This window comes from Pelodiscus sinensis, chromosome 2, assembly GCF_052426305.1.
Source record: "Pelodiscus sinensis isolate ZL-2025 chromosome 2, ASM5242630v1, whole genome shotgun sequence".
In the NCBI taxonomy this organism is placed as follows: domain Eukaryota; kingdom Metazoa; phylum Chordata; order Testudines; family Trionychidae; genus Pelodiscus; species Pelodiscus sinensis.
In genome coordinates, this window is record NC_143053.1 from 64488068 (window position 1) to 64513191 (window position 25124).

Genomic DNA, 25124 nt, shown 5'->3' on the forward strand with positions numbered 1-25124 from the left:
AAAAGTCTTCACTGTGTCAGAGTTCAACTATCTCTTTTCCCCCTTGACATTTCAATCCAGTCCAACAAAAGAAATTAAAATCTGACTATAGCGTATGTGGTTATTTGGTAAAGAATGAATGAGTGGCTCCATTTCCACATTCACTAAACTGCACTTTCTTTTGATTATTGTTTGCTGCTGCTTAACTGAGGAGTAAACTTGAGTTCAAGTTTCTTGATATTTATACAAAGATCTTTTTCTAGAAAGACATGTCTCCTAGAGTGTGCTTGAATTACAGCAATACCCAGCATTGATATTATAACTCAGATGCAGCTGTATTTTACTGTATAAACTCTGTGTGTCAGGTGTTTGAAACTGATGCTCTAGTCATCTTGTTGAAAAAATGAGTATATTTTATTTCTCATACTTCTGGTTTGAAAACAAAGTAAACTTATATCCACTCTTAAACTGGCAGAAGTAAAGTAAAAGCTGTTGCCATATCCTTCATATGCTGCTTTTGAGCCTAGATATTTCAGTAGATATCACACACCAAATATAACCCACAGGTTTCCAAACCCTATATAGCAGGATGCGTTAGAGAACTGCTAATTCCACAAATACACTTTCCAAATGCTTTCTTCCTCCTTTTCCAGTCTTCCTCCACTATCTTTATGTATCTCCTTTTTACACTCACTGCAGTGAGTATATCATTTATTGGTTAATAAGTTGTCTGACAAGATAGCCACTTTGTACCTAATTGTTCAGTTTATTTATGTATTATTGATGAGCCCGGACTTGAACTCTGCTTTCCTTAGAGGCTGCTTGATAAATCTGTTGGCTAATCCTGCCTAAGACTCTGAATTACCCGCTGTAGCATATTACATGACATTGCTTTTACTTTGTATTCCTGAAAGGATCTGGTTCTAAATTTCCATTGTGCTGTGTTTAACAGTAAGAATAAAATCAGTTACATAGTTCACATTGCTCTGTGTTAACAAAGACTCTCCAGTGATGCACTGAAATGCATAAAATATTTGTTCAGTTTTCAATCAGTGTGCTGACTGTTGTAGGGGCAAACAACATGACTAATTTTAAGATAAACCTTGATAAATATATGAGGGATTGTGTAGGAGGATTGCCTGTGAGAACACAATAGTCAGAACATTGGTGTTCCTTCCAGCCTTATGCTCCTAAGAGCCCACACAACTAAACGCCATTCTGAACTGCAAAAGCTTAGGCTACATCTAGACTGCAAACCTTTTTCGAAAGAGGTTTTTTCAAAAAAGAGTGTCTAGACTACAACCAGTACTTTCGAAAAAAGCAAGCTGCTTTTTCGAACGAGAGTATCTGGATGCTCTCTTTCGAAAAAGCACAGTTTGCATTACATAGCACCTTTTTTTGAAAGAGCACATTAGAAAAAAGGCATTCTTCCTCATAAAACGAGGTTTTCTGTGGTCAAAAGAACTGCCATGTTCTTTCGATTTACTTTTGAAAGAACACGGCAGCAGTCTAGATGCAGGGGAAGTTTTTTCGAAAGAAGGCCATTTTTTTTTCAAAAAAACCCTGTAGTCCAGACACACTCTTAGTTGTTGTTGGACGTGTCAAAACACTTCAGTTGTACATCACTAGTGAGATGAAATCAAGTAGAAATTGAATCACTTTATACCAAAACAGGAGTGGTTAAAATTTCAGACTGATTTCATATCACAACATGTATCTATTGACATACACATTTTTGTCTTTTGGAATTATTTTTTATCTTTAACTTGCAGGTGCTTACAACAGAAGGCAAGTTAGGAATATTACAAGAAATGTAGTTGCTTTTTGCAGAACTCAGGGAGAAATAGTGATGCTGCATAACTATGCCTTTGTGAATTCAGTCAGTAAGAATCTAGCCCTTTCAAATTCCTAGAGCCTCTTAATGCTTCTGTTAGAAGAATATCAAATTGTTACCAAACAAATTGTTACTGGCTCCAAAAGAAGCTAAATAACTAATGTAGAATAAACTAAGTATCTTTAACAGCCTTCCTTAAAATGTGTTGGTAAGTACAACCAAGTAGAATTTAATTACAACTAAGTAGAACTTAATTAATCAATCTCTTATTGCAGTATTATGCTTGAAATCAAGAGAATTACATCAGCATAAATCTAGAGTAACACAACAGTAAATCAGGCACTGTTTGTGTAGAGATGTTTCATTCTGAACTTGATTATAATCATGGGCATATTTTTACTTACATCTACACTACCTTTAGTGCCTGCCTTGAGTTTGGAAATTTGCAAGTTAGAGAAGAACATGCCCTGGTGCCTTTCTTTACTCCCTCTTTTGCTTTAATTGATCATAGAAATAGAGAACTACATTGATTTCAGTGGTGTTATTGAAGATTCAGACCACTGTAATTTGGAGTAGAATTGGCCCTATAAAATAAACTATTGACTATAAATATTGTCGGGGGAGGGGGGGCAAACGACAGCTATGTCCATGCAGACCCATGAGTGGGGCTGTGCAGAGGGAACTGGGCCCCAAAACTTTAAAATGTTTGTATTATAATTTCAGTATTCCACAGCAACACAAAGAGCATTTTAAAACAAAAATTATTCAGGCCAGTTATTTCAACTTTAATGTGCACTTGCTTAATGTTCTTAGTTATAGAAGATTAGGGCAATTTTCTTAGCAGAATATCAGATCAAGAACAAGGTATGTTAATAATAGAGTAGTTTGTAGAGAGGTGAGAGAACATAATATGGAGCACTAAAGGGGTAAGGCATAATTTCTATGACATTACTATTATAAAGCACTTTAATTGATTCATAAAATGGATAAAGTACCTGGCTAAGTTATGTGATTGCTGAACTAAAACAAAATTGATGATGCAATAGGGTAAAACAGAAGGAGGTATTGTGATACTATGGGGAGAATGCAATATCCACACATTATAAGAAACCATTTTTTGTCATAAAAATATAAGAACAGCTTTATCAAGCTAGTTTACATTTAATTACACTGTATTAAATTTTAAACTTGTATTAGCTATTTAACAATTGTTATAAAATGAACACAGTAAAGTTAATAAATTGTGTTATATTGTCATTTTCATGCAATTAATATAGTTGCTTTGCTGTATAAGTTCCTGTCAAGATGTACTCCTACATCCTCTTTTCCACTGATTCACTATTCCATTGTACCCTAAGACTATCATCACCTGATTGTAAGGATTCACTGCTATCTTTACACAGAGTGTATGACAAGGAGTGTGTGGGGGGAGGGGCATGGGATCAGAATCCTCCTCCAAAACAGGGAAAGGATGTAGGGTATCTGCAAAGGCTGTGTATGACTGTTACTGCAATTTGCGTATCTTTTTCCGCATTTTTACTGAAACAAGCTTTTCTAAAATTTAGCTGTCTACCTGGGGCCAAATTTCAGAAAAAACTCCTCTTTCGGAAAATCCCTTATTCCTATCACTAAGGGTATGTCTACACTACCCTCCTAATTCGAAATAGGAGGGTAATGTAGTCATACCGCAATTGCAAATGAAGCCCGGGATTTGAATTTCCCGGGCTTCATTTGCATAAAGCCGGCCGGCGCCATTTTTAAATGCCGGCAGTTCGAACCCCGTGCCGCGCAGCACGGGGTTCGAACTGCCGGCATTTAAAAATGGCGCCGGCCGGCTTTATGCAAATGAAACCCGGGAAATTCAAATCCCGGGCTTCATTTGCAATTGCGGTATGACTACATTACCCTCCTATTTTTGAATTAGGAGGGTAGTGTAGACATACCCTAAGAGAACTACAGGGATGCCGAAAGAAGACGTCCACTTTTTTGGAAACTGTTCCGCAAAAGCAGATGCATTTCTAGGACACAGGAGAGCTTTTCTGGGACGATATCCCGGAAAAGCTCTGCAGTCTAGACATAGCCCTACAGGTGATAGACTTGTGGGTAGACAGTCCATCTGTTGTTCAATGCAGTCAGGTATGCTAGTAACTAAGAGGAAGAGTCAATAGTCATAGTACCAAAAGGATTGAAGAAAAAAAGTCTTAGGATAAAACAGTAAAATCTCTCAATAGTATGGATCATTGTGCAATGAAAGGGAGGATGTGGAAATGTAACCCACACACCAAGTGTGGTTCACTGTCCCATGCAGTGTCACTTAGACCATTTACAGAGAGAAATAAGAACAAGGGCGCTCTACAGCCTTAGCTGAGACCAACTGGCTTTATACCTTAAGCCTCAGACATCCGGGGTTCAAATCCACCTGGTAGCAGTTACAGAAAATCCATATCTGGAGATATAGCCAAGACAAGACAAGACTTGACAGTAAGCCATTGAGAATGCTTTAGGTGGAGAGAAAGCTATTTTGTGATGATGTTGTGGATGGAGTAGAGATTACTTAGGAGTTTCCTTCCAGTGCTAATATGTATGTCTCTTTCTTATGTGGTTGACTCTTTGGGAGATAGCAAGTGTGATAACACCAGCTTTGAGCAACTTCTAACTGATTCACGGTGAAAAAAAATACAGTTATAATACATCCAAAGTTTTCTGACCTGGAAAAACAATAAGTTGCGGTGAAAAAGGCTCCCGTTATTGGGATAGGAAAGGGGAGGAGATGAATCTCTGCCATCTTTAAAGTATTTTGGGAAAAGGATGATAGGTAAAACTATAGCTTTTTGTTTGACTCTGTGTCTGAAACTGAAGGAAAATAGAAAGGTATTTGTGTGCAGGGATCTTTTAAAACAGAGAAAACAATACATCAAATAAGTACAGTCTCATCACAGTCTTCTTAATGAACTATAGGTGCAACAAATAGGAGCACATCAAGACAAAGCGTAAATAAAAGATGGCATAGAATAATTAACTCATAACATGAACTACCATGCTGAAGATGAAATTTTAGCGTAGAAGGCATACAGAACATCCAGAGCATTTTTTCAGAAAGTAGCAGCACAAGTGATTTCAGTGCAAGAGCAGAGCTGTTGAAATAATATGTAAAACAATCAAATAGATGAAAACCTACAAAAATGGGCCTTAACAAAGATGCTAACTACCTTACCCATTACAAAGTTAGCTTCCCGAATTATCACCCCTAAAATCATTATCTCATAGACACTAACCTCCCCCCTCCCTTACCTCTCCCTTCACCTCTGATTTCTCAGTTTTATATGTGTTCATTTTTTTTTATTGTATCCCTTTGGTATATATGGTCATGCCAATTTTCTTCCACAATTTGATCTGAGGAAGTAGGTCTGGCCCACGAAAACTCATCATCTAATAAACCATCTTGTTAGTCTTTAAAGTGCTGCATAGTCCTGTCTTTTGTTTCAGCAAGACCAGACTAACACGGCTACATCTCTATTACTATTCTACAAAAATGTTAGTCACCATTTTCCCATGCTTTTAATCACAATTTTGAAAAGTCCCAATTAGCTTCATTCTGTAAGAGGCATGATCCTGTTTCAATAACATAGAATAGGCACAGCAGCTGTTCAACCTAATCTACACTACCCTACCCTACCCTCTGTGCCTCATTTCTTACCCTTACACTTTCCTGGGTGAGGTGATGAGGTCTCCATGCTAGTTAGTTCTTAATATCCTTGCTGAGACTGCGAGCAGGGGAGTGATCAATTGTGGTGCTATATTTTAATAGGGACACCACCAGTAGTATTATTAACATTAACTCGCTAAAATAGCCATTCTAGAATTGCATGTGGTACTTGTATCATGGAACAAATGTGTGACAGTGATGAATTTTGGTCACAACCAACCTGGCCAGATTTGAATCTAGAAAGAATCAGTTACCAATTATTTGGAGTATCTAGCCCTCCTGAGAATGGCATTGTATATAGCTATGAATTCAAGTATTCTAAATAATTTGGTTACCAGAGATTTAAGGTATTTTCTAGCATATGTTGGAAGGTCTGATCCTAACATTAGACACATGCTTGTTTTTAAATGCATGTGTAACCCATTTTTACTTCACCCGGCTCATTTTCATGCTTAAAGTTATGCATGTACTTAAGGGACTGGATGCATTAGGCATGATCAGTAACCTGTGTGATCAATACTGTATTGAATTTCTTAAAATCAATATGAAAGGATTTCCATAATTTTCTTTCCCCTCATCTTGTGTGTAGGTGGCTGAGAAATATGTAGGTAGGACCCTCTGCTTACCTGGCTGTGATTATTTCTGATTTGCCTCTTATGATAGTTTCTCTTATGCATAAAGCAGAAGCAAACTGAGAAGTACATGTAAGCTTTTCCTCAGGATCTGTATTAGGAATGTTAAATTTAGCTTAATCAACTAATTGAATAGTCAATAGAATTTCCATTGACTACTCGATTAGTCAATAAGGGCACCCCCACCTTTGAAATGGCTCTTGCTACATTTCAAAGGTGGAAGCACCGCAGGGAGCATGGAGCCAACGGGGGAACTCAAGCTGTTCCCTGCTGGCCCCATATTCCCTGCTTTTGAAATGTACAAGAGCCACAGCTTGAGTTCCCCGCTTGCCCTGTGCTGCCCGGCACTTCTTTTTTTGAAATGTAGCAAGAGCCATGCTTTTGCTACATTTCAAAGGCAGAAGCACCGCCAGTTCACTGCTGCGCCCCTATCCCCCCATGGAGACGGTGCTGAGGGGAACCGGCTTTTAAGCGGGTTCCCCACAGCATTGGCTCCTGCTCCCCCCTAACCCCCCGCCTCTCTCTAATAAAGGCAGCGGGTGGGGGGGGAGAGAGAGAGAAGAGGGAGCAACTAGTTGACTAGTATATCCCTTGCTTTTTCCATAAATAACATAATGGGCCAGATTCTGTCTTTGGGTCCATGCACATGCACCCATTGAAGTCATAGAAGGGTATAATTTTGTCTAATTTGTGCAGAGTTCATTCTGCAACTTCTGTGACACAGCAGTGCTGTGGAGATGAATAGCTGTGCTTTTTGTATAGTTACTTGTATATGTCAGCCATCGCCTCTCTCTTTTGATTTTTAACTTTTCTTCCACAATTTACCAGTTAAGAAAGGGTCCAGAAGAAAGAGGACAGAAATAGATGTTCACAAAAATTACACTGACTGTGAAAATAGGAAGTTATCTCCATAGGGTCTGATTCTGCTCCAGCTACCACAGACTTCAGTAGTCATTCTGGGTGTGGCCAGGAGTTTGGGGTTTGAAAAGATCAGAAGGACCAAAGTATAATAGTTTTACTCAACTATTATGGGGATGGGAGTCTTGTTTCAGTGGTTCAAACCTCTCTTCTTTGGGTGGATACATCTGTAATTTAGTTTGTGTTGAGTAAAATAATAATAAAAGCCTTTGCCAATCCAATGTCTGTGTGTATATTTAACAGGTTCTCTCAATACAAGAAAAAGTTTATCAAGTGATTCAAGACTGCTGTGATCTTTTATATTTAACATTAAAGGGAGCTAAAACCCAATTTAGGTAGTTCATAGTTCATCCCTGTGTGCCCACTTCTACGTACATTTACACAAACAACTAATGTAGTACCCCCTTCTTCCCTGTGCTGTCTCTGATGCATTCCACTATGTTTGGACTTTGCCATTCCTCCTGTCAGTCTCATCCTTCTTTCACTAATTTGCTGGGCTTAGTAATGCATCTTCATTCAGGTAGCGCTCTGTATGGAGACTAATAACGTCAAGCTCTGTCAGGCACTGACACATGCAGGCTCAAAGTGAGAAGTTGAACAACACCCTCTGACCACTTCTGCATTGATCTTTATTAGGTGTACTGGGAGTATAAAAGATTGTAGGTCAATCATTCAGGTCTTAATTGTATTTTAGATACTTAATTTGCGTGCTTGAAAATTTACACTTCCTTGTTTTGGACTCCACTCCCTTCCCATAGCAAGACCAATAAATAGCACGTTAGTATGGGGAACAAGCTGGAAAAAAAAGTCTGAAGAAAATGTAAACAATTATACTAATCACCGATGAAGTGATAATGGAGCTTGAGTGTGGCAGAAATTGTGTGCTTTTAGGAGATTTTAACTATTTTTTCCAAAATGTATTTGCACTGAAAATTATCAATTAGTAAAGATTTGAAAATATGTTCTGTATATTCCATCACTCAGTACCACTCTGCATGGTCACTAGTTTGTTGTGACCCAATTGCTGGGTCCCGTATATGTTGAGTCACGTATACTTTGAGTGGTTCTCAAAGTGTGGTGTACGGACCACCATCTTGCAGGTGGGCCATGGGCTTGAGACTCACTCCCTCCCCCCGCAGTGGGAAGCCTGCACTGGCTCTCCAGTTCCGCTCCTCTCCTCCCCCATATGAGGTTGGAGCACCAGTGCTGGCTTCCCACTGCAGGGGTATGAGCGGGAGCCTCACAGGGGAAAGAAGTGGCTGGGGGGGGGGGGGGGGAAGTCAGCACAGGAAACAACTCATCTGGAGACTTTCCCCGCTGCTCCCATTGGTTCAGCCTGCTTCTGCACTCACCCTCCTACCCAGAACCTCCCACCCTCCGCCTGCTTCTGTACCCAAACTCCCCCCACTTTCACCACATCTTGCACCCATTTTATCCTCATGGGTGGTTGGCTGGTAGTCCACAGAAAGGTCTGCATTGAGCAAGGTGGGTCACGGGGCAAAAAAACAAAACAAAACAGTTTCTAAGCCAATTGGTTCTGGACAGAGTCTGGTCACTGTTTCTAGCTCAGGCTCTATAGGGCATACCGTCAGGCTCTAACTTCTGCTCTGATACCCTTGCCTGGCACATGGGACTCCACAGTCCATCGCTCTATACCCTGAAACCAGGGCCTCAAACCTAAGCCACCTAATCACTTTTACACAGAGCTCCACCAAGGCTGTGGGAGGTCCAAGATTCTAGTGTAACCTCTGTGGGGGCAGGGTGGCTGAAAAAAAGGAACACTAGCTTAGCAAGGGAAATTCTTAATCACAGACACTTTACTCTTAAAAGCATTAGACAATTGCAGATCTTTGCAAAATAACAAAAGTTTTCAGATGCATCATCCCCTATTTGATTTCTCTATTTATTTTTTTACTTACTTTTTATATCATCCAATGTCTCCTGGAAGTTCAAGCTAAGCAAGTGTCTGTTACCCTTATTCTGCTGCATGTCCTATGTGCGACAATGGTTGGCCCATGGCTCAAGCAGTGTTTTGTTTTTAAATCTCCTTTTAAATTTCACTGTCTCCTTTTGCCGTTCCTCTGGGGCACTCCAGCTCATTCCCCATGTCATGCTCACTCCTTCTGCAAGCTTCTTTGTAGAAAAACAGTTGTCCAGGGTGGGGGCCCAGGAGTAGTATTTGAAGGACTGTTACAGTTGATGGCGCTAGACTGCCATCCAGAAGGCTTCAGTGTGATGATCCTTCAGTGATATTTCAAACCTGTCTTGGGCAAGTTTAGACATGTGTTCAGCACATAATACAAAATGGAGCTCATAATTCAAAATGGAGTTTACAGACATATCCCACCTACCCCATTAGAATGTTTTACCAGTGTATCATTAGGACGGTTTTTCAACAGTACAATAATGTGGCATTTACAGAGCAATTCTGTTTTTTATCTTTAATGGTTTCCATAACAAGATCAACCTTTTCTTTAGCATAATCATTTGATGATTTCTGTTTGCATCCCATCTTTGCTTTAGTCTCATTATAACATCTCTTAGTAATGGAGAACATCTCTCATTGCTTGTCATTAAGCATCCTCAAACAATGCTCACTGCATGTATTTGATATTTTTTGTTTGTTTTTTAAAACCTAGTTTTAAAGCTTTTTCAGGATTAGTGGATTTTTGGTAATACAGGTTAACAACAATATCTACAAGCTCCAAATATTAAAATTGTGTACAAATCACTAGAGGATTATATATCATCTTTTATGCAGTTTTACACTGTGGTGCTTTAAAATAAAAACAGAATGAAAAGTGCTCAAGCTCTGTGAAGGAAAGAGTTAAACGGTGATTAAAAGGTACAATTTGAGCATAGATTTAAATAAATGACTTACTTCTAATCTTTGATGGAAGCTTCATATTTAGATTGTGTGACTGGAAGCATAGGCTTAGAAAATCTGTAATGTATTTTGGAGAAGTCCAGAAGCTTTCACATGACAGCTGAGTTTACTAACATACAGTAGTTATCATCTACAAGGGGTCTCTTTTGTGTCCCTTTTCCTTTAGTCTTTCTGTGCCTTGGTAATTCATTGGTGGAATTGGTAAAACAGTACTTCCTTTCTCCCTTTGTCTGTCATGTTCTGTTTACATTGATCATGTCATGTCATGTCATGTCTGGGCAGGGGTATCTCTTAGTGTTTGTATAGCACCTACCACAATGGGCCCTGGTCCTATTAAAGCATCTAAACATTATTGTGATACAAATAAAAATAACAGCAACAGCCTTTCCCATTCCTACTGCTGTTTTTCAGCTTCTTTTAGGCAGCAGTGAAATCAGTAAATACCAGATCTGCTTATTCTGCTCCTGTTTGTAAAACTTAAGAGCACTGGTAGAGGCAGGTGCAGAGGCTGTTCACTAAGGAGCGGAGCCAAAAATGAGGGGTGAAATGAATAACAGAATTACACCCACCACCCTGCAGCAGAGGAATCACAAAGTGAAGAGAGAGGCAAAACTGTGATGTAGTAAAGAGCCCCCTCCCCCCCCGACTCCCTTAGCAGCCAAGAGATTCTGAGATGGAGTGTGGGGTGACAGAGAGAAAGCTCACTTCTCACTTCCAGCAGTCAGGGTGGATGAAGGTGGTGGATGGGGTGTTTAAATGCAAAAGATGCCTACCAACTGAAGGAAAATGTAGAACACTGAATCCCTGAGCAGGGAAGTTTTAGAGGGGTAGTCTGTTTTCAGCAAAAACAATGAGGAATCTTGTGGCACCTTAAATAGTAACAAATACATACATTTGCAGCAGTCCTATGGGCTCCATGGCCCTGGGAGCTCCCGAGGCCCCCCTGCCCCCAGGAGCTCCACTGGCAACCCTGTGGGCACTCACAACCCCGCCAGCTGTGAGCTCTGAAGCTCCATTTGGGCCCTGTAGGCTATGTGCTCTGCCTCCCCCCTCCCCTGGCATGCTCCAGCACCCCCGCTGGCTTCACAGCCCAGCTGGCTGTGGACTCTGCTGCCCCGCTCGCCCTTCTGCTCCCAGCTACCAGCAACCTCTGTGCTGGGGCTCTCTAGTCCAGCCACATTCACACAGATATTGCCGGACCAAGGAGTCTCGGACCACAGAAGTTCAACCTGTAATTGTATTTCACAGCAGTCATATTTTGTATACTATGGCATGTGTCAGAAAACAAGCTATCTTCTGTACTGTAGAATGGAAATTCCAGCTGGCCATCCCATTATGACAGTTGGAATAGAGGTTATATTAGTGTTTTATAATAATTTAAATAAAAATCTTAGCCAAAGGTCTCATGCAGTATCACTTTAATATGAAAAGAAATGTTGCCAGTATTTGTTTTTATACATCAGATATTGTATTAACATTCACGTCAAATAAATTAAAATGAATGGTTTTAAAATCTTCCCTTAATAGCTCAGTGCCTCAAGCCTTCCTTTTTCCAAGGGCCAAGGCTGAAGCAGGGCCTACCCTTCCTCCCTTTTAGGTAGTAAAATACCAGATTTGGTTAACACCTGCTGTGGGCATTACTCTAGCCACCACTTTTTCATTGGAGCTGGGAAGGAATTTTTCACTTTCCACCATATTGGTCAGGGTGCTGTTGGTTTTTTTTCACCTTCTCTACAGAAGATTCCAGCAGGCCTCTGTTTTGCATGGCATAACAGGCAGCGGGACATATGTTGCAACTCATTATTTAATGAGTCCAGTCCAGTGTCCATAGGTAAGAGATACAGTGACCAGATAAATGGTTCAGAAAAGGCCTTAAAAGAGGTGTTAAAAGGGGAGGTGGGGGGACTCCTATGATTGTTATGGCAGGGAGACAACCCCCCCCCCCCCATTCACATGACCCATTTTCACCCTCCTACAAGAGGGAGCCAGATGGTAAGGGTTGGAGGAATGTGGATGGGACAAGTGGGAGTGATAGTGGAAGTCCCTCCTTTATGGTAAGAAACCAGCAGTAGATGTGCTGGGGAGACCTGGATGGGAAAAAGGGAAGAGCTGGAAGCCCTCTGGGTAATTATGGAATAAACATGGGGTTACCTGCACTATATGTTGTAATCTGTGGGTAGTCCCAACATCTCCTAATAAAGATGTGGCCTGATTAAATCCAAATGTTTTTTGTCTTTCTTTTGGCATAATCAGACAGTGGATTTCAAAGTCAAGAATAAATCTTAAATTAAAAGTTTCATGATAAACCTATATCACATGTAGGTTGCGTAAAAGCTGACTCAGTTAATTATCTTCCTTTGCTTTTTCATGTTATATCTGGATGAAAACATCCACATTCTATCCGGTGCATTCGTGTCTTCACAGTATGCACATTTGCAACCAAACATCTAGTTTTGAAGAACTCAGAGAAGCTTAGGAGAAGTTCTTTGTAGGTTTGGTGTGATATATAAAATAAGATAATTTTAGTCAAGCTGGGACAAGGATCTTGTATTCTAAAGTCTTTGGGTCAGATTTTAGTTGATCTGGCGACTCACTATGTGACCTTGGACAAGTCACTTGATTAAGTGCCAAGTCAATTCATCTGTAAAGCTAGATAAAAGTAGGACAATTCCTGAGTGTGCTGAGGTAAGATATGTGTGTTTATACATGTATGCATTCTTTCATGCATGTGAAATATCCATGAACTATAAAATAGTATATAACAAATAGTAAAGTAAAATGTTAAAAAGTAATGTTGATTTCTGTGGGTTTAAGGCTTCACCCAATAAGTTAATGAGCATCCCCGATTCCTCTGAAAATCAGAGGGAGATGAAATTGTTCAGTCCGATAGGGTAGAATATTGTAGAACTGAACTTTTCATCAGTAAAACTGGCCCATCTGGTAAAATTGTTTTCCCAGGTTTTTAAAAGGCTTTTTATTTTTATTTAATTAATTAATTTATTTATTTATTTATTTTACTCTGCATTTTTCTGGGCACGTGCTCAAGTATTAACCTTTCAGCTATTGAGTCCTTTTTTGTATTTCTGATCAGTTGTAAGTATGGGCACACATTCTGCTTCAGTACTGTTAGACAGCTCTGTAGCGTGTGTGTCAGATACGTTCTATAACAGATGTGCTGCAAAATTACATATCTTAATTTTACATATCTGGATATATTGAATGTCATACTACACATATGACCAACAAATAGATTGGGCCAAATAGTTTTGAATCATAACTATTTTGTTAATACAAATTCCAGATCTTATTTTATTTTATTTGTATTTGTGAATATTCAAAAATTCCTGCATGCTTATGGAGAATGTTTATAAGTCCACAAAAGTTGAGACATTTTATAAAGTTCACTCATCTGAAAATTCATGCTAGCATGTTGCACGTTATTTCTAAATTTTTCTAATTTTCATTTGTTCTCTAGCATTAAAAATGTCATCTGCTCAATCCAGTAGAAGCACCACCATGTTACTGACCAGTTGCACACTACAAGTGACTAGTGATTTAGTTTAAAGGCGTTGAAGGGATCAGTTTGCAGTCAACCCATGGGCTGAAAAGATTTTATCCTAATTATTCTTTGAATATTTATGAATAATCTAATTAGCTCACAATTCCAGTGAAACTTTGGATGTTACATTTCCCAGGGCACTTTTGTACTGGAGTAGAAGTCTTTATTTTCAGTGAGACCACAGATGTGTTGTTAAGGATACTTCCCTATGATCTTGTTGATTTACTGTGTATTACAGGTAGGATTTTCAAAATGGTCAGTTTTGATCTACCCTGCTCTCACAGAAGTCAATGAGTAGATTCATTGACTTCAGTAGAAATAGGGTTAGGTAAAGGCTGAACGTTTCTTTTTAAGAATCCCTTATGTATCTTGCCACATTTTTGCCACATCATCAAAATAATGGCACAGTTCCAAAATATGTCGCTCTGGGTATACGCGGATGGGGTCAGGTGAAAGTTATTTCAAACAGAATTAATGACAGCTGGAAATTCTCAGTTGATGATTGAGGAAAGGGGATTCCTGCTGCTCTGCATCTCTATTCCAGGGATTGGAAAGGTTTCTCCTAACTCTAAATTGCATATTAGTACTATAAATACTCACACTGAAAACTTGAGGCAGACATTTGAAAGAATATAAAGAGAGTTTTATGGGCCCAGTCTCCAGATTACATAGTACAAAAAAGTGGTACTGTATTACATTTTGAAACTTGACCAGCCTTACATTCTAGCTGTTTCATTCTATGTGGACCTGCTATTCCTAATCAGCTTTTCTCAATATTGTTTTTGTTGCATCTAATTCTGTTTCTACAAGTAGAAAAATCAGTTTCCACAAAATTTCCATTAGTTTTATTATAATTTTCTGAAGGGTAATTTTACAGTAATATTTGTTCATGTTCATTTTATTTACACATCACGCAAACACTTACGCCACCCAGTTTTGTAAATTCTGTATTTCAGATGTTCAAATGTCTGAATTTTATCTGATAACCTGTTTCTTAATTTATGATTTGGAGGCATTTTAATAAGGTGGATTTTAATTTGTTTTTAAATTTCCAAACTTGTTCTTGATCAAAATGTAAAGTCAGAATCCATTAAGATGCATTTTAGTACATTTTCCATTATCATCTTCCTCTTGTCAGAAACAGCAATTTACTTATTACATCATTGCAACCAAAAGCAGAATGTATACATGGTGCACAAAATGAGCCATTTTGTTTTAAAACAGATTGCAGATGAAAGGAAACCATTCATTGCTTGCTTGCTTGCTGTAATTACTAGAGCACTAATTACTCCAAATCACTGACATCCAGGGTCAATAAGGATGACAACAGGAACATCAAAGACAAGATGCACACATGCAATTACAAGTCTTCCAAAACCAGGCTGTAATATTATTTTATGGCGACTGTTTTCTAGTTGATGCTGAAAAACAAGATTGCTGAATGTTTACTATTATTTCATTTGCAGTTTGACGGTGACAACATGTACATGAGTATGACAGAGCCGAGCCAGGACTATGTGCCAGCAAGCCAGGTGGGTTAATTAATCTTCTCTGCCTTGTTTCAAATTGTAATTAAACAAATCCAAAGAGTTGCATTGCAAATGAGTGGCACTATCAGTAACTGCTGCAATCAGGAATAATCATAATTTATAAACAAAGCATTTAAGCCTTGTTTCCAGTTAATGAGATAGAGCTGATAAAACACCAGAGTTGGCGTTTGTTGAAAGATACTACCTTGTTTCCTCTCCAGAATGCAAGCAGCTGTTTTGCCAGCATGATCTTTCCTAAACAGTTGTTTTACCTTCAGGAAATAAAGTCTTTACAGGTGCAGGTTATTTGTTTATCTGACTGCAGACAAGTTAATCATTATAAGCTAATCATTATAAGCTACGCTATCACAAATAGCTTTAATTATCACTCTTAGGCCAGTTGTAGATGAAGAATTGCATTTTTTATAGAGATTGCATGGCTGAGGAATTTTGCCAGTGTTGCACCATTAGTGTTATCATAACACGTCTCTCAGATTCTACTGCTGGTATTTATCTTGCAGTCACAAGAGTATTATATGATCTATGATGTTTTTTAAAAGTATATTTTTGAGTCTTTTTACAGAGAATTTGCAAGGAAGAAATTGTAAGTTATCAGAGCCCACTAACATGTAGCTTATGTCCACTCCTTGGAATTGTTTTCATCTAAGTTACTTTTGTTTTAATTTATTTTAGACATCTAAAACAAAAAGAAAGCAACAACAAAAAAGCCCAACATCCAGATCTGTGCATTGGTGTATGTAGCCATATGTTGAGGGATTCTGTTATTACATTCCATATATTTCAATTCTGTGCCTGTGAATCATAGTCTCAGTAGCACAGGTCCAGTATTTAAGCTTGATTATCACAGGTCACAGGAACTGCTGCAAAGAATCAGGATAGTGGTCCATGTTGTAGCCCAATGCCCATCTCAAATAGTGGAGAGTCTGATACTCCTCTGCATGACAAGAACTATGGGCTTACACAGCAATATGTTGTTACATGAGAAATTAGTTTGTACAGGTTGAACCTCTCTAGTTCGGCACTCTCTGTTCTGGCAACTTTTGTGGTCTGGCATGATTTTTGTCAGCTGCATGTCCACTTATCATAGGTGTGGCCAAGTTTTCTGCAGTCCCATAAAGTTTGTGTATAGCCACCAGTCCTGGCTCTCAGTGTTCTTTGTTGTTATTTTGCTCTAATTTACCCCTAAATGTCTTCTAAGAGCTCAGTAATCAGTGGAAGTGTTGGTAATGCTACTAGACAATATTGACCTCCCATAGTTTGGTAAATTCTCTGGTTCGGTACCAGTCAGATCCTGAGAATGCCGGACTAGAGAGCTTCGACCTGTATCTTGTCTGTAAATGAACTAACTGGTAGATGAGTGTAATCCTAAAGTTGAATGAATACCCTTGTAAACTGACATTATTACTTGAGAGCTAAATGACTTTGTAAAGAAGCATTTGAGATAGTCATGCTTATCTTCTCAAATTATAGGTTTATTCTCTTTCTTTCATTCTTTAGCTACCTTTTATATGTTTTGAGGTATATTGTTCAGTCAAAAAGCCCACCTTTAAAAGGTGAATGTTCCCACCACATTACCTCTCCTGTCCACTGTTGAATTTATTGCAAAAATGCCTTTGGAACTTTAAGATTCTTATATGATTGAACTCATTCAGCAAAGAGCCCTCCAAGATCCAGAGGTAGTTTTGAATAGGATTGTTTGATTAAAAAATGAAAAATTATATTACTAATTTTTTTTCTAACCATTAATCCAAAAACTGTACTGACAAGTTTAGTATTACTATTAGATTAAAGGAACCCAGTATCATCTCGTTTATGCCTTAAGGGTTTTGAAGTGCAAGGGCTAATTGAATTTGTTTGAAACAGTAGAAATACAAACTCTGTGAATGATTGCTGTTATAAAGCAGCTGCTACCTTTCAGAGCATCATTGTCTGTCTTAAATGGTTTTGAATAAAGGATTGCAAATTCACATTTATACATTAGAATGATTTTTCTTCTGTTAATTTTTTTATTCTATGTATGCATAGTTTGGATAATTTAAATTGAAGGGTTTAAAAATAACTGTACTACTTTTAATCTTTTATGAAACTTCAGAATTTGTTTACTAGATGCCTAGTTTCAGTTCCAATCATCTTGTCTTCCACTAAAAAACCATTTACACTGTATTAAAATTAATATTTCTATCATTTAATTATGGAGGCTATGTACATTAACTAGATAATTGTCTTTTCATATTTTAAATTTAGTCTCTAATATTTGCTGAAACCCAATACCACAAAGAATTCAGTGATGTAAAATAGTAGATATTGCAGAGTGAAATAAAGTTTAGACATCAAAATTGTGATGAACAGTCTTGGAAAGCTGAACTTTGTACTTCAAATTCCTTTTGTTTAATGGAATGTGTTCATATTCAGGGAAACATCACCTTGTGTTATTGTAAGGAGTTTTAATCAATGTATCCCCTTTAGGCTAACATCATAAAAATCCATCCGTCAAACAGGAAGAATACAGTTTTGTTCCTTTTCCTACATAACATCAAACATCTGCATAGCTTGGTAATCCAAGACAACTTGCCTCACAGCATCACTCAACAATTATCATTTCTGTTCAATTTTCAAATCAGTACATGCTTTGGGACTTATAGACTAAGTTGCTAAGTAGCAACATATGGCTCACTACTGTTTCTGTGATGTTGCTGCAAGCAAACATCATAATTCTATACTTGAAATGATTTTTATGGAAAGCCAGGGTTGGAACTGAGCCAGAAGTGTAAGTATATAGTGAAAATTAATGATACTCTTTTAGATTGTCCCAAAAGGCTGTTTGGCACTGCTATCCCTGGATATATTTTATATACATACGTAAGTATAGCATTTTTGGCTATAATATACTTTGTGTAGAACTGCACATTGCAAGCAGCTTCTAAATAAGTTACACCGGCCATATTAGCAAACGTAATAAAACTACATGACATTTTCATTGCTAATTACATGTCAATATGATAATATTTACCATTTTAAAACAAAGCTATGCCAACTGTCTTGCATGGCCAATTCTTACTAGTATATCATCTTCTATATACACCTGTCATTGGAATCATGGAGGAAAATTGTTCTTCATAGAAGCCCTCCTAATATAATTTGTGGGTCCAAAACAGCACAATATAAAATTACATAATTTATTTTAAATTTCCTTCAAGACAAAAAACATAATATAATGCAAAACTCTATTGCACAGAACCCTCTGAGCCTTTGTGGCTTGTCGGCGTTCCATGGACATAAGTGATAAGGGGGCATGTGTATGGACTACACACAGCTGCCAAATCTCATCTTGTCTTCCAAGTAGTAGAGTCTGTGTCTTGGGGTTACACTAAGTAGGCTGACCAGGAGTTCCCGGGACTTTGTGGGGCCACGGATGGGGTGTGCATAGATTAGTAGGTGAGCCGAAAAAGGGGTTGTAACCTGGCACACTCGAGGTAAACGTGCGTCAGGGTCTCCCTCATGCCACAGAAGGGGCAAGTGTCAGGAACAGGAGTGAACTGAGCCAAGTACATGCCCGTGCTTACAGCGCCATGGGGGATTCACCAACTGATGTCCATGGTGGGCCATGGAACCAAGGTCGAATAGAAGCTGGCCCACCAGGGATCCACCCTCTATTGGTGGTAGGAGGTCCCGCCATTTGGTGTCTGGGCGGGACACGAGGGTGAGGGAAGTGGAGCGTGTGAAGCACGAGCATGCACAGGTGACTCTTTGGCGCAGTTCGGATGGGGACCAGCTGCAGAGCAGGCAGCCAGCTCGGGTGACGAGGGGAAGGTGGCCGGTAAGGTACGTAGGGTTGGGGGCTGATGAAAAGATCAAGGGTCAGGGGTGATGGGTTCGCATAAGTAGTTGTGGGTAGGAAGCCTGCTGAAGTCACACACATGCCACTCCTATATTGCAGAGAGAGAGATTTTCAGGGCACCATTTTGGGTCCCCACATGAGGTATGACTAAGGTATAATCTTGATTATTCTATACTTTAGGGTGCATCATCAGCTGGGTTTACAAGAACAGAAAAACTTTCTATAGTAGCTTTGATTTTTGGGTCTAGAAAGTATTATTTCAGAATTTTTTTCAGTGATTATTTTTAAAATGTAGCTTATTGCGAGTGTTTGAACTAAGACACATTTTTAAAAGCTGGAAATTAAAATAGCTCTGAAAAGCACACTTGGGTATGTTTGCGGACAAAATTTACCTTTCTATCCTTATGTGGGACCCCCACTGAAGGATGTGGGAGATGGATGCACTGTATGTGCATTAAGGACAGAATTTTGCCCTTGGAATTTTTTCCATATTTGAATACCTCAGGTTTCTTAAAATAACTAACGCAACTAGAATAAATTATAGACTATTTGTCTGCAAATTAAGGGCTTTTTCAAATACATGGAAAAGGCATAATTCAGCCAAAATATTTCTTCCCCTGTCCCTTCTACTGAAATGACTTGAAGCAAATTATATGTAGAAATAAATGGGCTCAGAGTTCTGTGCCAGAAGAGAATCAAAATTATTCTGTTTTGCCTATAAAAGCACATATTATTATATTTGTATGTGTTGTTACCTATTATTTCTTTGATTAGTGTCTGCAGCATACCTTGTTCTGTACAAATACCAAAGAAAGCAAAAGCCTGCATCTATAAAGGTATTTAGGTGTTGCAATTCTGAGTGTCACTGTGTCTAAATTTTAGGCACCTAGAAAATCACTAGAACAACCCTGGCATCCATAAAGCCTGAGTTAGGTATCTAGGCTCCTTATGCATGGAGAGAGAGGCATCTTAGAATGTAATCCACAAAGCAAGCATATTAAGCAGCTTTCCATCTAAGCTAGGCAATGGGAGTTTCTGAGGAGAGGGGTGCATCCTGAGCCTCACCCCTGTCTTGGAGAAGTCCAGTTTTCAGGATGGCCTCTGGGATATTCTTATGAGAGTCTCCCTCAATCTCGCCTGTTGAAGGTATTCCAATTAATTAAATAATTTCATATTAATTGGGTCAAAGAACTAGAGTAAGAATCTCTCTCTAGTCCTGGGCACTCAGATTTTGTTGAGATCCCGTCTCATAAAGCAGAGGGTGAGTTTGGTAAGGGTGGTTTCCCATATCATTTACGTCTAGTCTAATGGTTACAAGAGTCCTGTTTCTTCCTCTTTTGAGTTCAACCTCCCACCCCCCGACTGTTTTCTGTTGCTTTAAGTGGCATCTGAGCACACCTATTGGATTGCCCTGTGTACCCAGACGTAAAAACATAAGCACCTAGTGCACTTTTAGTGCAGTAACGTAGGTGCTGAGTTTAGGTGCCTACAGGTTTCAGTGGCAGCTGAGCAGGAGTTCTGTGGATCGTGGTGGGGCCTAAAATTGGGACTTAGGCACCTAAATCTGAGGGTTTTTTTTCATAGGTATATTTGTGGATCAGATCAAAGGTCCTTCCCTGAGGAAATTATGTAAATATACTCTTCATTACAGTATTACCAGTCCCAAGATTTCACAAATTATGATTTGGTTAAAAAATTGTAAACATTTAAACATAAAATCTTTTATTTGCTTTCCGGTTTTAAGTATTTGGGGTTTGGAGTCTTTTTCTGTTTCTTTTTGCAACACTGAGAGCTAGATAATTTAAAAGCAAAGCTGAGATTTGGACTTTAAATATAAACACCAAATATTGTGAGATTATTGATAAAATTGTAACATTTGATAGCACTGTATAAACAGTTATTCTAAGTATAAATCACAATTTTTTTTTCTCAAGAATTAGCATCAGGAGAGGAAGTAAGTAAAAAGATGCAATTTAGGAGGAGGCCCTTAGCAACTCCACTGATAAGCCCTCTCTAAATAATAAATGAAAAAATAACAATAGCCATTGTATTGCCATGAAGAAGATAAACAGAAAATCAATTATCAAATGATGCATTTTCTGTCTGAGTACTGGGTGTATTTTTCCCCAGATCACAAGAGCAACCATACTGCTTTTTTTTTCTATACACAGCATGTGAACATTTTCTGTGGAATGGGCAACCTATGTGAAATATTACTTAAAATGCTGTCTTATATTCCTTCATGAACAACTTTTTTAATATGTGAAAACAGATTTCAGACATCATATATTTTAGTTATGTAGCTTCCTTTCCAGGAAACTCCCTTCTCAGGCCAGTAGTGTACATGAGAAATAACCACGGGAAATGTTAGAGGCAATATTTTTCAGCTGAGTTTTATAGAAAATTAAATGTTTTGGTTCATAAATGTTTATGAGGATTATGTGAATTTGAACTAGAAATTAGACCAATTGGTATTCGACTGTCCCTTTTGGCAAAGGCTGCAGAAGTAAAGTCAGTTTGACCTCTTGACCTCTTACCTAATAAAACGATAAGATGTCATGCTTTGATTAATCTAGTTAGTCTTGCAAAGTCTGGCATCTCAACAAGCCCCAACTAGTTACTCAAACCAGTCTTCAATGTAACATTCAAATGATTACTCTGTGGAGTCCCAGAGGTATTCATTACAGACAAAATTGCTCTTGTTGCCTTGCATACAAGCTGAGTTTTCAATGGGAAATGAAAGGCTGCCTGGAAAAATAGGCCACCTAATTAAGTTAAACTACTCTAGCATTTGGTTTGACATCTTCATTACTCAAAATTAAAAAGATACTTCACTTGAGCACACAAGTTACTATTGTTTATGTTGTTTTCTTCTTAAATTGGCTTGTTTCATAGAAGTCTGTTTTTCAGAATTATATCTTGTAATAGCTCACATATTTCTTGCAGTTTCTAAAAATGTCTTAATAGCTACTGTAGCTACTGATAGCTGGTACAATATAAGTAGTTTGGGCTTATTGCAAGTTTAATTCTCAGCAGTTTCACTGCTTACCTTATACATTACTGTATTAACAGAGGGCTTACTACAGCAAGCCTTCCTCACATGAATAAACCTTGCTCCAGTGTGCCCTGCTACTTCATTGGAACCCACTGGCACAGAACCTAGGGCTCATGTGCAGTCCCATTATTCCTACCCAGGACCAGGTCCTTGAAGTCAATGGGACGATGGGGGTAAATAAGAACTATTCATGTCAGCTTTAAGTTACATTAGTGTTTCTTTGTGTTTGGAGTGAGAGAGGGATGGGAGGAGAAATATTAAAAAGAGCAGCCATGTCTCAGTTCTGTCTATTTCCAGACATGTTCATTAACTCTTCTATCCATGGGAAAAAAAGAAGAGGAGTCCTATGCCACCTTAGAGACCACAAGAGTATGTCTACACCACAACACTATTTCAAAATAACTAGCCCTATTCTGAAATAACTACTGCCAAGCTGAAGGACTTGTTACTCTGACTTCTGTAACCCTCTTTGTATGAAGAATAAGGGAAGTCAGTGGAAGAGTGCTCTATTTCGAAATAAGTGCTGTGTAGATGCTCCCTATTTCGAAACAAGCTATTTTGTAATAAAATACACAATTGACATTGCTCAATTTGCGTAACTTATTTCGAGTTAAGGCCTGCAGTGTAGACACTAACAGATTTATAAGGGCATCAGCTTTCTTTTCTCAGGCCTTCAATCTTGTTAACAGAAAAGAAGGGGATCTTTATCTTTCTTCGTTCTGAGTCCTATGTACAGCATTAGCACAACTTTAGTTGATTGCGGTCTAACAGACTTCAATGAGGATATGTAAATTTAAACTGAGTTTTTACCCACTAAGAGGAAGTACTTAAATGTAAATCTATAGTAGTACTATTTTAAGAGCATATTGAAAAAGTAAACACCAGAAAAGCACACCAACTTGATTGCCAGTTTGGAGTCAATGATGCTAATGAAAGGTTAAATGTAGTGTACCATATACATTTTCAAGCAGTAATATTTGTGAAAATAGGACTTTAAAAAAATTAGTTCTCATCTGCGGTTGCTGAATATGTTCAATTTTATTCTTTGATGCTTTGTTTCAAGCCTGTTTTGAGCACATTTTCCTCAGACGACCTCTAAAAGCATTTGAAAACTCTTTTAAAACTAGAGTTTTACTCCGTTTACAAAAATACTAAATTTACAAGGAAAAAAAAGAAATGTGGGAAATGCACGTGACCAATGCAGAGAAATGTATGGTCTAGTATCTGGTCGGCAACCTACAGCACGTGTGCCGTAAGTGGAATGCAAGATGATTTTCACTGGCATGTGAGCCTCCCCAACCGATCCAGTGTACAGGGAACACTAGCCCGACTACCTCTGTGCATTTCCATTTCCCTTCCCCTGTCTGGAAGAGGCTCACGCTAGCGTGGCCCAGCAGCAACGGCCTCCCTACCTCCCCCAAACACACAGGCTGTGTCGACACTGGCATGAATTTCCGGAAATGCTTAAAACGGAATACTATTCCGTTTTCAGTTTTTCCGGAAAAGGAGCGTCTACATTGGCAGGCTGCTTTTCCGGAAAAGCCCTTTTTCCGGAAAAGCGTCTGTGGCCAATGTAGACGCGCTTTTCCGGAAAAGAGCCCCGATCACCATTTTCGCGATCGGGGCTTTTTTCCGGAAAAGACTACTGGGATGTCTACACTGGCCCTTTTCCGGAACAGTGTTCCAGAATAAGGACTTATGCCCGAGCGGGAGCAGAATAGTTTTTCCGGAATAGCGGCTGATTTTGTACAGTAGAGCATCGTTGCTTTTCCGGAAATTCAAGGGCCAGTGTAGACAGCTCACAGCTTATTCCGGAAAAGCGGCTGATTTTCCGGAATAAGTGGCCCAGTGTAGACACAGCCACAGAGAATATAGGCGCTCTGGGCGTTTTGCCAGGGTGGCTTTTGGTGGCTCAAGGTTTCTGGAGTCCGGAGCATTTTTCGAGTCCCAGTGAGCCTCCGGCAAGCCACCCACTGTGGCTGCCTCACCACTGCGCGGCTGCCTCCCTCCCCCTGTGGGACTGCTTCTGCCATGCGGGCCCTGGTCCAGCCACACTGCCTTTTCCTCCATCTCCAGGCAGCCGCTTGTTGTTACAGAGGCCGCTGCTGGGGTAGGGGTCAGCCGGGTCCAAGGAAAAAAACCAATGGGAACCTCTCCCAGACCTTAGCACCTTGGAAATGCTGCTTCAGCCCTAGGAGGGACTGCACCGAGCCCAGCTGGGGCGCTGCAAGGCAGGGCACGACTGGGCTCGGCAGGTGTGCTTTGTGCACTGCTGCTCTCTCTCCCTCCACCCCTTCCCATCCCACTGGGGGAGCAGCAGCATGTGGATCCATGCACCGGGTCTGGCAGGGAAGGTCGGGGCTTTCTTCACACATACACACCCCCATGCCCATCGAGTGGGAAGCGAGAGATGGTGCTCCAATCCCATGACTGCACAGGCTCCCCGCTGTGTGGAGGGGCTGAGCTCCCTCCCCATGTTGCTGGGGGAATGGCAGTGCAGTGATGCATGAGGCTTTCCCCACTGAAAAGGGGCGAGAAGCCTGATAAGCATCCCCCCTCATGCCCAGACCCCCACTCTCCAGTCTCAGAGAAGTGAGGTGTCTCAATTGGGGACCACATCAATGAGAGTTAGGTGGTTTGGAGGAGTTTTTTTGCTTCTCGCTTGTGTGGTCCCCAACTGATTTTTCTGTGGTTCAGTGACCTCTGACCCGAGAAAGGTTCCCCACTCCTGTCATCAATAAAGAAAACATTGAAAACTTTTTTGTTGGACATAAATTCTTTACTTTATTTAAAATGAAGTTTGATAAACTAGCATGAGAAAGTTAAAATGCTTGATTTGTTTAATAGTTTAAATTAAATCATTCTCCCTAGCTGCAGCTGGTTCAGAAAAAAATGATCATTGTGCCCAGCCTACTCCTGCCCCTTCCTCCCTCTGACACGCAGATCTGTAATAGAAGTAAGTTAAATCTTGGTATGCCACTTCTGAAAGGCTGCCAGTCCCTAGTCAAGTAGAAGAGCCGGATTACAGCAGAGGGAGTTGGGGTATATGCCTATAGACCCAAACTTCTTGGATCCCGTAGTGACTTCGGAATCCCACTTTAATTTTTTTTAAAACAGCGCTGCAAAGAAAATCTTGGAAATGCAGCCCTACAGATGCAACCTTGTG

At 39.5% G+C, this 25124-nt stretch overlaps 1 protein-coding gene across 3 annotated transcripts in view; it reads left to right on the forward strand.

Moving 5' to 3' along the window:
* The window catches only part of TOX (thymocyte selection associated high mobility group box), a 293213-nt gene that overhangs the window by 123628 nt on the left and 144461 nt on the right, over window positions 1-25124 (forward strand). For all 3 annotated transcript variants that reach the window (XM_089776251.1, XM_089776250.1, XM_006113629.5), the window contains exon 2: window positions 14982-15047. In XM_089776251.1, coding sequence (XP_089632377.1) covers window positions 14982-15047 — 66 coding nt within the window. The remainder of the gene's footprint in view (window positions 1-14981; window positions 15048-25124) is intronic.